At 43.5% G+C, this 12,305-nt stretch overlaps 1 protein-coding gene across 2 annotated transcripts in view; it reads right to left on the bottom strand.

The window, feature by feature from the left end:
* Positions 1 to 12,305, bottom strand: part of cacna1ia (calcium voltage-gated channel subunit alpha1 Ia) — a 112,433-nt gene that overhangs the window by 36,388 nt on the left and 63,740 nt on the right. For both annotated transcript variants that reach the window (XM_028987686.1, XM_028987687.1), the window contains 4 exons: positions 12,173 to 12,270; positions 8,261 to 8,420; positions 5,220 to 5,562; positions 4,587 to 4,679 (listed from right to left, as the gene is read on the bottom strand). In XM_028987686.1, coding sequence (XP_028843519.1) covers positions 4,587 to 4,679; positions 5,220 to 5,562; positions 8,261 to 8,420; positions 12,173 to 12,270 — 694 coding nt within the window. The remainder of the gene's footprint in view (positions 1 to 4,586; positions 4,680 to 5,219; positions 5,563 to 8,260; positions 8,421 to 12,172; positions 12,271 to 12,305) is intronic.

The following is a 12,305-nucleotide window of genomic DNA, read 5'->3' as shown; positions in this document are numbered from 1 at the left end:
AAAATAGATAAGCAGCTTTTGTCAGGGACTGTACAGTACAGTATTGAGCCAGAGCAAATTTGACCATGCAAAAATTGACTATGATTAAGCATGATTAAATATTATGTTTTATCTTTGTGATGGCATCCACCAATTAAAAAAAAAAAAGTAATGTCAACAAATGGAAAGTCACTTCTCATCCATTGGGTATATAAACCAACACATGGGCACAGTACATTCCCATTTAAACAATAAAGAAAGGTGGCGTTCTTTGACAACAGAGAACACTCAGAACCCTCAGCAGAGCTGCCTGATTGGGGACAATGGGACTCCCGATCAGCTGACAGCCAGTGATTTATATTCTCATTTAGTACCTGCATTTGTAACCCAGGCAAATCAGACGGGCAGGGTGACCCCAAGACTGCCGAAATGAAGGGTAAGAGGGAAAAAAAAGATGGTTCTGGTTTGTAAATGCGTCTCGAGGGAGAAGGCCTACACTCCGGGGTCAAACACGCTGAGAGAGGAGGAGGGCGCCACGTGGCGGGGCTGAATGAAGCCGAATGGAGAGATGGTGAATGGATGAACTCGCCTGACACGCAATGGCATGAAACAGACTCCATTTGAATACATCTACAATGCAGGCAGCAGGCAGAGGTGGGCGAAGAGATTACGGCGTCTGTGTGTCTATGGGGGGGGTGGGGCGCCTGCATCGTACCCACCATTCGCTCGCTACCCGCCACTGTTGCCTGGCTACAGGGCAGCAAAGGGAGTACATTTTAAAAAGAAAGTGCTGAGGAGAGGAACAGACTAAACACTGAAGCTCTAACACACACACACACACACACACACACACCACAGCAGTGCAGGCAGCCAGAAGCCCAAACAGAGCTCATTATGTAGGGATTTGATGCCTGCACTGAGCTGCCAAAGCACATCTGAGGCGGCGTTCTCCACAGTGCCACGGGGCTCCAGATCTGCACAGCAGCTCTGAGCTTTTGAGTGAGGGTTGATGCAGCATGCTTCCGTCCGGGGACGATCGTTTATTCACCCATTACGGAGGCAACCGGTACACAGGAGAAAAAAAAATGGATTCACAAATTCATGTTCAATGGTTCCCTGCAATGAGAGCACGTGTTCTTAAACTAGAATCAGCGTTGGGGCCTCACACCTTCAAGGAGTTTGACTCCGGGTTCTGGCTTTGGGTGTGTGGAGCATGCTCTCCCCGTCTGGGTGCGAGTTTCCTCTGGTGTTCTCTCGCTGCCCCAAATGCTCACTAGGTGGATGGGTGACTCTAAATTGGCCATAGGAGTGATTGTGTGAGTGAATGGTGTGTGCACCCTGCAGTGGCCTGGCACCCCACCCTTGGTCAGTGAATGAGTATGTTGGCGGGGCAGTGGTGGCCTAGCGGTTAAGGAAGCGGCCCCGTAATTAGAGGGTTTCCGGTTCGAATCCTGATCCGCCACTCAGGTGCCACTGAGCAAAGCACCGTCCCCACACACTGCTCCCCGGGCGCCTGTCATGGCTGCCCACTGCTCACCAAGGGTGATGGTTAAAAGCAGAGCACACATTTTGTTATGTCACCATATGCTGAAGTATTTTTGTCATGATTTCTACTTTGACGAACAAAACGATGAAAAAAATAAAAATCGTTTAAGCAAAACAAAATGTTTAGTATTTGAGGCTCTTCAAAGCAGTGAACAGTTTTTCCAGTTTTACATTCTACACAATAGTCTCCATAGATTTCTCCAAAGGCTTCATAGATAGCCGAAAATGTTTATTTTCAGTCTATTCTGCACAGATGGTTCTGTTCTGCATGTCTGCAAGTGGCCCGTTCAGAAGTGGTGAAGCTGCATGAGAGCTCTGAATGTACAACCCTGAGGGGCAATCGTCCTCAGATAGTTCGTAAAAACACTACAGGAAAAGATAAGAACTTCATGTTCTGCTCCCAGCAACACAGTCATTATAAATGTGAGCTCCTGTGAGGTCAGTGTTCCAACGGGCAAAATAAACCACAGCTGCTACAGGATAATATATATCATTTATGCTAAATTAAAGTGATGGAGTGAGAAACAAGAGAAACACAAAGGGAATGCATCAAACTTGCATAAAATTACAAATGTATATTCATTAGGCAGAACTAGACATTTGCACCAAAAAGACATAATTCAGATAAGCAGTGAAAAAATCACATAGGGTAACTTGAAGGTAAATGCATGTAAATGCTGGTTACAGGCCTTTTGAATCACAAAACAGAATTAATTCGTTTTTGAGAATATGGGCAAAACCTTATTTTCTGAGGATTTTTTTATTTTAGTATTTAATTTATTTAAATATATTTTAAAATATTTAAGCCCCTTTACAGCTGAGGTACATAAAATGTGTATAATTATGACAAAGGATGAAGAAAGTCTAATGGACTTTAATGGAATTATTTCAATCTATCTATCTGTCTGTCTGTCTGTAGCATAAATCTTGATTTTGTTTTATGTTAAATATAGTTTCTAATGTAATTTGTGCATTTGTGTAAACATCATATAATTTAATTTAAAACACAAAAGAAGTGAAACCTTTTATGACATGTATTTAACTAAATATAATACATTTATAATACATTAATACATTTCATGAATTTAATGGTGACTTCTTGATGATGGACATGACAGCCTGCAGAGTCGACATATCAGCCAATCTGGAGAACTGGGACTCTTAAATATGTAGCAGATCACATGATCTGTCTGCCAGTACCGTCATGTTCGGCTCTGCTGTGCCTTTGTTCGTGTTCACAGACAGCCATAGGTCCCGCTGTGTTCCACAGCGCAGCCTGTCTGTCAATTCTGACCAGAGCCATAACACCTCCAGGCACCTGGTGCGTAACTCCTTTTGTTCAATTTTGGCTAAACTCCATGCACCCTCGCAATTAGCAGTTCATAGCTGTGGCTTTATTGCACCCACATGCCAGTCAGAGTGTGGTGTTGGTACTCATTTACCAGCAGCAGCATAGCAGCATCAGACGGGCGCGATCAGCAACAGACTGAGATGCTGGGGCTGCAACTCATCCAAAGTGACAGGGTATGAAGACTACACCCACTCTGTTCATCTGGAATCCACAATGCACATTTCCAATTCCAAATCATCTGATACATTTTCAGAGCCAATAGGGAGAAGAAGAAGGATCTTCCAAATCACGTGAAAGATCAAACGAGCGCCATTCATCAGTGCTTTGGCGTTCTCGCAGTGTGTGGAGCACCTGGAGAAGCATGCTGGGAGGTGGTGGTGCGACGTGCGTGAAAGTGGCAGCGTGTTTGTTGCTTTGGCAGGGCAGTGACGGGTCCCGCTGCAGTAGCCGCAGGTGTCTACCAGTGCCCTGGACTATAATTAAATACTAATGCTGCCTGCAGGGGGCTTGCAGTGTGGCAGTGACCGGCCGGCCATTACTCACTGACACCCTGACCAAACACCTATACCCCAATTTCCCGTTATATCCAAACTCATCCATCCATCATTCCCCCCGCCATTCCTCTCCTCGTTCAGCGAGCTTCCGTGTTCAGGGCGTGTTGGTTGTATTTGCCTCGCAGCAGAGTGGGTGAAATTGTTATATGGCATCCAGGTATTGATCCTCAACCGTGAGGTTTTCATTGTGGAATAGATTTTTATGGGTCTCTTAGGACTTAAATCTGCTATCCAGGAAATATCAACCACACTAATTCCATTATCATGTCAATACGATACACAAAAGAGAGCACCAGAGTCAAAGTAGCAGCAGAGCAGAACGCCCGCGGGCAGCTTGGCTGTGATTGGTCAGCAGAGATGGAACATTGGAACCAGATGTATACGGGCGTTTTCACACCTAGGTACATTTGCTTTGGTCCGAATCAGTCATGAGTTTGTAACATTTCTTCTTTCTGCTTATTGATCAGATGAGCTGCTGCAGGAACAACATAAGTAAATACGGGAAGTAGCTCGTGTTGAGGACATTTTCACGATGGAAGCTCATTGATGCATGTTGGCTGTTGTTATTATTTGTTAAATAGTGTATAAATGTTGCCGTCCTGGTGTGTTGTGGATAGGTGTGTGTGCGTTTAGTCACCATTTTATCACTGCACCTCCTCACGACTCCAGGTTTGTCCGAGATTCATTTTACACGATATTGAGTGTACATACTCATAAAATTTACTAATAATTCTCTGTTCTAAAAGCATGTGATTTGTGGCATTTGGTCCCATTTTCACTCTTTGATTGGGATGGAAACCACCTCTTTTGTGGGCCTTGGTGTGGTTGTCTTGCCCGAGTGTGATTACTGTGTTCACACCAGACCAAAGGAACCTCAACTAAGGGGGGAATCAAACTTGAGTTCGATTCAAACAGACTAAAGCCAGTAGGTGTGAAAGCGCCCCAAGGGGTTCTCACCCCTTCAGCGGTTCACCCCAACAACCGAAAGTTCCTATGTTGCCATGAGGTCAGTCCGCAAGGTCATTGGTCACATAACCGCAAATGTCAGAATATTCTACATCTTTTAGTAAAACATTAACGAAAACAATAATGCGGAAATTCTTTGATTTCTACCTGCCGTACAAACACAAAAATTAATGCAGAGAATCTTTACTTACAATTATGAGGAAGATGAAATAGATGAAGTTGTAAAAAGAGTGAGCATCCATGACGTAGTACATGATCTCCACCCATCCTTCCAGAGTGATGACCTGTGGAATTGACATCAGTCATTACATCTATCATATAAAAAAAAAATTAACTAACAAAAAAAAAAATTGTGCCCATTGTCATCTGATGACAATTCTCAGATTCTAATCGATACTAAAAAATTCTTATCAATTTCAATATAAACTAGCACTGTTATCGATACTTAAGTTCCAGTTTTGCATCTGCCGATTCACGTAAATCTCCAGCGGACTACAACAATTTTCGAGTATCAAATGTAGTAGCGAATACCATCCTTAGAATCGGTATCGAGTTAAAAAATTCAGTATTGTGACAGGCCCAGCGCCTTAATTGAAAAAAGAAGCCTAGTGGGTAACACACTCGCCTATGAACCAGAAGACCCAGGTTCAAACCCCACTTACTACCATCATTTCCCTGAGCAAGACACTTAACCCTGAGTGTCTCCGGGGGAGGACTGTCCCTGTAACTACTGATTGTAAGCCAGCTGATCCCAGCAGATGTGCCTTACACACAATACCCTCTCCTTCTTCCATGGCCAAACGCACACACATTGTCCCTTTTACCTGGAAGATGACAATCCAGGCGTAGCCAATGTTGTCGAAGTTGATGGCCCCCTTGTGTGGGTTGGTGTGCCCAGTGCGGCAGTGGGTGTAGTACTGGTTCCAGTTGACGCAGAGTCCGATACCGCTGGCGCTGCCGTTGACCAGTGGCTCGGGGCTGAGGCCCAGGGACTGTCGATGAAGAACATCCTCCTTATCCAGGCAGCACTCGCGCCCCCCCTCTCTGCGCGCTGGCACGTCTCGGCAAGACATGATACCGTTGTCCTGCACCAGTGAGCAGATGAAGGGCCGCTCATCATCCTCCTCCGGCTGGTAGTAGGGAGCGGGGAGGGTGATCCCCGAGGAGCTGTGTGTGAGTGTTCATTGTAAACCAGAGGTAGGATTGTGTTGTGTGTGCAAGTAAATGAAGACGCGACAGAAAGATGGAGAGAAGGAAGAGAGGAAAAGATAGAGATTTTATTTGTATGACAGAAATGTTCACTAGCAGACATCAACACGCAAACACACCCTACTCACTCACAGTCACAATAAACACAGACACAGTCTAAATATGAAAGATTAATAAAAGATTCTTTTCATTAACCAAGTTACCAAGTTCCCTTCGCAGTATCTATTTGAGCATCAACAAAGTGACAGTAAAAGCACTTTCTGATATGCGAAGCAGAGAAGTTGAATGGGTTCCCTCACCGCCCCTTCCCTGGGTTCTTCATTCAGATACTGTAAATAAGGAGTTAAGTTCAGGGACCCGTTCTCTTGCCTCTCATCTTCTCTACAGAGGTTACAGCAGGAGGGCTGGAACTCAGGTTCAAGGCTATGGTGTGTAACAAAACCACATCAAGGCATGTGTTGATGCTGTATAAGGAAACAAGATGACAAATTGCCCCTGTCTTGCTAGAATAGGGCAATGGAAATGGTTTCATTCAATTTCGAGTATAACACTGGGTCCTCAGTCAATGTACTCTAATTCCAGAAATATTCAGGCTGTTAAGCTACACTCTAAAACGCAAAGGACCAATCACAGTCATTGTGATGTAGCCACAATGCAGAGTTGCATTTTGGGAAGGGCGCACTGTGCACTGTGGAGACCATATTTCAGTGAGCACTGAATCTTCAACAGCAGTTAAATGGGCACACAGACAACTGTAGTATACAGAGAGAGAGAGAGAGAGAGAGAGAGAGTACTATCACTTCACCAACCCCACATCTCCATAACACACAGAGCTTATTACCTGCCATGGAGGAGCGAATGTTTAATCAAATCCCGCACATGAGACCCTAGGCCACTTTTCCACTCCAGTGCAACTTCACTCCTCACTACGCACACCCCTGAGGGTCCCAACATCGCTATCGGCAAGCCCCCTCAACCATACCCGGTGCTGTGGTGTCATTGATACGTCTCAATCCACCATTTCAATCATTTAATCTTTTAAACAGAAACCCCAAACTCATCAACAGCTCGTAAAAACACAACACAACCATGCACAACACTGTACAAACAGATGATGGAGTCTGGTTCTCATGTCCACTTGTGATGGTTCCAGTTCTGACAGCCAAATGGTACACCCAATCTGGCAAAAGTTTTATCATGATATACTTTCCCATATCGAAGTATTAGATTTTTTTATCACATTTTTTTTCAGATTTTGCAAGACTAAACCCAAAAACACCAGAGATACTAAACAGATGAATGAAATATAAAACATGACTATTGCTGCCCTCCTCAGCTCTGTTTTCAGCCGCTTTGCTCTTTGCTAGCTCCTACACAGTGAACCACACATCACGTGGTACTCCAGCACCTCAGCAGCCTCGTGTCTCCATATAAAATGTACGTTAATATTCTGCCATTTTAATTGTGATTGTGAAAAATGCTGAACCTGCAGAACCGAGAACCAGATGCAGTGTCACGACGGGGGACGGATTTATTAAAACAAAAAGCAAAAAGAGAACATCTCAGTTCTGAGCAGAACAGTTCAGGAAACAGAACAGCTTTCAGGATCTTTCGTGATGACTGTTTGTCCACCACAACACGAGGTGCGAGCCCAGCCAGGGTGGCGTGAACTTCAGGATCGTCCATGACGCAGGTTGGACAGTAGTCACCCCTGCCTTCATTGTCCACCAGGTTAAAATATGTTCTCTGAACGTGACACACACACACACTCGTAGTGATACTGACGTTTCATATATATATGTCTCATATACCTTTTTAAACTAAATAAATACACACAAGGAAATGTTTCAAGCAGAATAAACAGCTTTCATTCCATTTTAAAACCACATTCGAAGTGCACAATATTAAGCGTGAAGAGCACGGACACACATACACAAGAAGGTGCAACCTGACAGAGGAGAGAATAAAGAGAGATTGTTTCTGACAGTCAGAGAGGAGATAAAGTGAGGAGAAGCGGAGCGTGAATGATGTTTGTAACCCTGCCAGGGTAGAACACACACACATTTCTTCTGAAGAGGGAAATGCCACTTGGCCGAGACACATAACAGAAATGCAGGGCAGACGAAGGGCTGTACTCTAGAGTCCACCTCGACTGAGAGAGTAAATGGAAATGAGGAGGTAGAGTGAGCAGGGGAATTAATAGGTCGAGATGAAATATGGAGGTCGAAAGGTAAATCACGGACAGAAGGAGAGGACTAATACACACTCTCATTACATCAATACGGCGGGTTCCTACAGTGTGTGGAGACACACACCTGCACACGTTTTTAATGCACGTTCATATTCAATCACGTGCCACCTTGGGCAGCAGGGGGGGCAACATTGGCACGGTAGCCCCAGACAGGCCCTTGCTCATGAATATAGACATGCATGTGAGGATTTTAATTAAGGCCACCATCGACCTGGAAATAACAATATTAGCATTTAAAGGAGCAGGTTTACTGAGATAGAGAGAGGTGAACACACACACACAGACGCTTCTCAGCAGAGGGCTGGTGGGCAGTGCTGCTCCTTTGTGGATAGAGACGTATGCAGACGTATATCGACGTGCACAGACTCTACGGTCTCATGAATGAATAAGTAAAGAGGAGCTTACAGTGTGAAGTTCTCTTCCGGGTAGCAGCGGTTGCGGAGCAGACCGGCCCACAGCTGCACACCGATTATGCCGAAGATGAAGAAGACGAAGAAGCAGAGTAGGAGAACATTGCCCAGCATGGGCAGTGTGTCCAGGAGCAGGTTTACCAGAATCCTCATACCTGACATATACACACACACACAAAGTGAAGAATGAGGCTGTGTACATTTACATTTACATTTACATTTACAGCATTTACCAGACGCCCTTATCCAGAGCGACTTACAGTCAGTATTTACAGGGACAGTCTCCCTGGAGCAACTTAAGGTTAAGTGTCTTGCTCAGGGACACAATGGTGGTAAGTGGGATTTGAACCTGGGTCTTCTGGTTCATAGGCGAGTGTTTTACCCACTAGGCTACTACCACCCAAACAATACTCATTCAGAACGTCATGCATTCATGCGTAACCCTCCACCTATTAAAGGGTTAATAATCTCTGCACACAGTTTCAGATTACATGTATGAGTGACAGGGAATACCAGTTTCTTAAGAAATATTGTGCCTTGTTTGACCGTGTGCTGTCTCTGTTTGTATATTTGGTAGTGACCATCTGTTTACATCTAGTTTTCTTTTCTGGTCGGAAGTCAGACTTGAGCTGTATTTCCTTCGAGGGCCAATAGGCCTAAGAACTTAAAAGCACTTTGATTTTGTTATTTCTAATTTTGTTTTTTGAAATGTGACTGGGTAGCTTCTTAAAGCTAATAGTTATAGTCTAGCTGTGTTTTTTTTCTCAGGGCAGTTTTATTGTAGGCTATGATTAGCCATAATATGTTCAGTTTTGGTACATTTCTGAAATTATGGAGTCATATCTCTTAGGGCTAATCTTAATTATTTTATGAAGCTTAATTCTGTAAACTGGAAAACAATAAAGAAATGCAAATTTTGTATCCTGACATATCTTTAGACATTACAATACAATACAATTGGATTAATGTCAATATGAAAGTTACAGTATTTCTATCAAATTTGCCAGATTTTTACCTTTTGTCTGTTTTTGCGATGATTGTTCCTAGTATTGCACTACGAGCCATCACTGTGGCTATTCTACTGGATTGAACCATGACCCTAGCTCAGTCAGGTACCACATCACCTTCCACTGGCTGTGTAATGAGCTAATTGAATGCCATGAGCTACATTCAGATTTTGAAATCCATATTTCCAGTTATTTTGGAGGGAATAATGCAATAGTAGTGTAATGCCTTACATTTTAAATACAAAATATTGTAATGTAACAAATTACTGATTACTGAATGAATAACACAATACAGCTTTGAAGTAACTTGCCCAACACTGCGTCTGCACTGTGTCTGCACTGCAAACACAAATTATTTGATTCATACCATAATAGGGTTTGTTTTTAATTTTCTTCGTAAATCTCTTCAGCGCACATGAACTGATATTGCTTTGGTCCTGTGTGATAATGAGCGCAGTAATACGCCCGCTCTGTTTCTGTCGCCCGTGTTGAGCTGTGCGAAGCCGCTTCTGCTGTAATTGGTGCATTTAGGAATTTAGGAATCCGAAGCGATTCATTACACTGGCTGCCAGCTCACTCGAACGAGGTGAAGAAGACGGGCGTGCGAACAGTTCGGAGGGCATCATGAGTGACAGATTCATAAATCCGCGCTTAGTCCTCTCTGTTGTCTGGCTACTCTCCTCATAGTGCAGTGGTTTCGCTGAAACCCCTCCAGCCCGTCCGCTCAGCCCTTCAACTCCTCAGAGTCGGCACTACTGCACTGCACTGCTTGTTCTGGAGCGTGTAAATATTTCATGCAAATGCATGCGACTTCACAAACACATTTCCTAATAAGTGTAGGCACATTCGCAAGCACCATTTTTGCTGAATACGCACTATATTGCATTAAGTGTTTCTTTATCTGTGCATTTGCATTAAACATTTACAAAATCTTCCTAATGAGAGTACACTTGTGTGTGTGTGGTTGTTAGTGTTTGCTGTGCTGTTGGTAATGTGCACCTTAACACTGATAAGAAGGGACTGAATTTAAGACAGAGGGACGTGGATTACTTCTGACACTCGAGGAAAACTGTTTTCCCACCTAATTACAACGTGGATTAATCTCAGCTCTGTTACGGCTGTGAGTGAATTAATGACTTTTAAATCCCCGCTAATTCGTGAAACCACCTGCACCTCGCCTCAGACGAGTTCTGTGCTGGACGAGTGCCCTGTCACCCGCTTGCTGGGCACAGCTAATGCACGGCGCTGTGCAAAGCTGTTTCCTAGTAAGAAAAAACAGCCATTTAGCATACATCCTCTTTGTTTCTCAGTCATGTCCTTTTTTTTGGAGACCTGGAAATTGTGAAAAAACGCTGGTTACGTCGCGGGCACCTCGCATGAGCCAGTTTCTATCCTACACGCCTGTTCACTTCCACTCGCACGCTCTCAGCCTGCCCTCACTGATTGTCCCTTGGTGTCCTCTTCTTCACCCTACTTAACGTCCCCGATCCACTGTAGTAAAATACCAGTGCATGTCTATGTAACTGGCTAAAGTAGGGAGAACGTCCTGGGAGCGGGAGGGTGACATTGTTCCTGTTCCATGTAAAACATGTCTATAAATCTCAAAGGTAATTACGCAGCCCTGCTGCTGAGGTGAAGCGGAATGTTAGACACGTGGTCAGGCGTAAACGTAATCCTCTGGTTTATAACGTAATTATGGTGGCGTGAAAATGTAACGAGAGTATAATGGTAATTGGGGCTGGCTGTTCTGATCAGAGCTTAACTCTTAGAACAGACAAATCAACTGGTAATTAATAATTTAATAGCACACCAAAGCAAGCAAGAAATGGTCGCCACGCAATGTTCGCACTGACTCCAGAGACCATTTCAAATGGGGATATCCACATTAGTGGATATTAAGAGGTGCCTTACATTTTATTGTATCTGTCTTCCCACAGATCTGTGTTCTAAAACCTGCACAGCTATTTTAAATGTAGGTTGCTCTTTGTGCGTTATGCAAAACCATGATCATGTAAGAATTTTGATTAGAATGTCAAGGATTTTTGCTGTTTTTGCAGGAATGTGTTCAATGGAATGGGGACAGCTATAACTTTAACAAAATTAAAGTGAATCCTGTGGAATGGAAATTCACTATTCTCTAGTCTAGTAACAAACCAAGCATTTATATTTACATTTACGGCATTTATAAGACTTCCTTATCCCAAGCAACTTGCAATCAGTAGTTACAGGGAAAGCCCCCCTGAAAACTTGCTCAGGGACACAATGAGAGTAAGTGAGGTTTTGCATGTTAAGCAAGGACTAGACTTTTTTTTAATTAAAGGATAGAATATATGCATAGAAAACCATGCTCAAAATCATGCAGAGTTGAATGAAAAGCACTCATCCCTTTATTTATTTACTTATTTGTTTGTTTGTTTGTTTATTGTTCATGTGAAGATGTGAATATCTTCCACTAATATCAAATAACTTATTGTATTGGGCAGAAAATTAGACAACCTGGAATATAAGTCAAATATGAGATAATATACGGGACGTTCTTATTACACAGAGACACACACCTGTCTGAGATACAATCGAGGTCCTAGCAATCAACCAGGATGTGGCATTTAATGACTGATCAGATGTACATGAGGACCTGTGTCCAATCATGGTGCAGCTACTACTTGCTACATGACCTCACACACATACATCTATTCTATTAATTGATTTTAATGATATGAGTAGGTTCATTCAGAGGGAGTACAATCTATCCTTTTAGATTAGGGATAATTCAAATGGTGGTGTTTCACATCTAGTTTCTAAAGAACATGGCCTGCAGTTGACAGTGCGGAGCAGGTACGGTGATATACAGGCTGCAGCACAGGAGTGTGAATTAGACAGTGCGAGAGGCAGGAACTCACTGGGGACCCTGTTGATGGCTTTCAGTGGTCTCAGGACACGCACTGTTCTGATGGCGGAGAGGTTGATGTTCTGGAGATCCAGGGAGTATTCTACCATCCTGAAAAGAAGAACAATGTGAATCAGACGAATTAC

This window comes from Denticeps clupeoides, chromosome 7 (assembly GCF_900700375.1).
Source record: "Denticeps clupeoides chromosome 7, fDenClu1.1, whole genome shotgun sequence".
Taxonomy (NCBI): Eukaryota; Metazoa; Chordata; class Actinopteri; order Clupeiformes; family Denticipitidae; genus Denticeps; species Denticeps clupeoides.
Note: the sequence above shows the minus strand (reverse complement) of the source record. Positions and strands in the feature narration are given on the sequence as shown.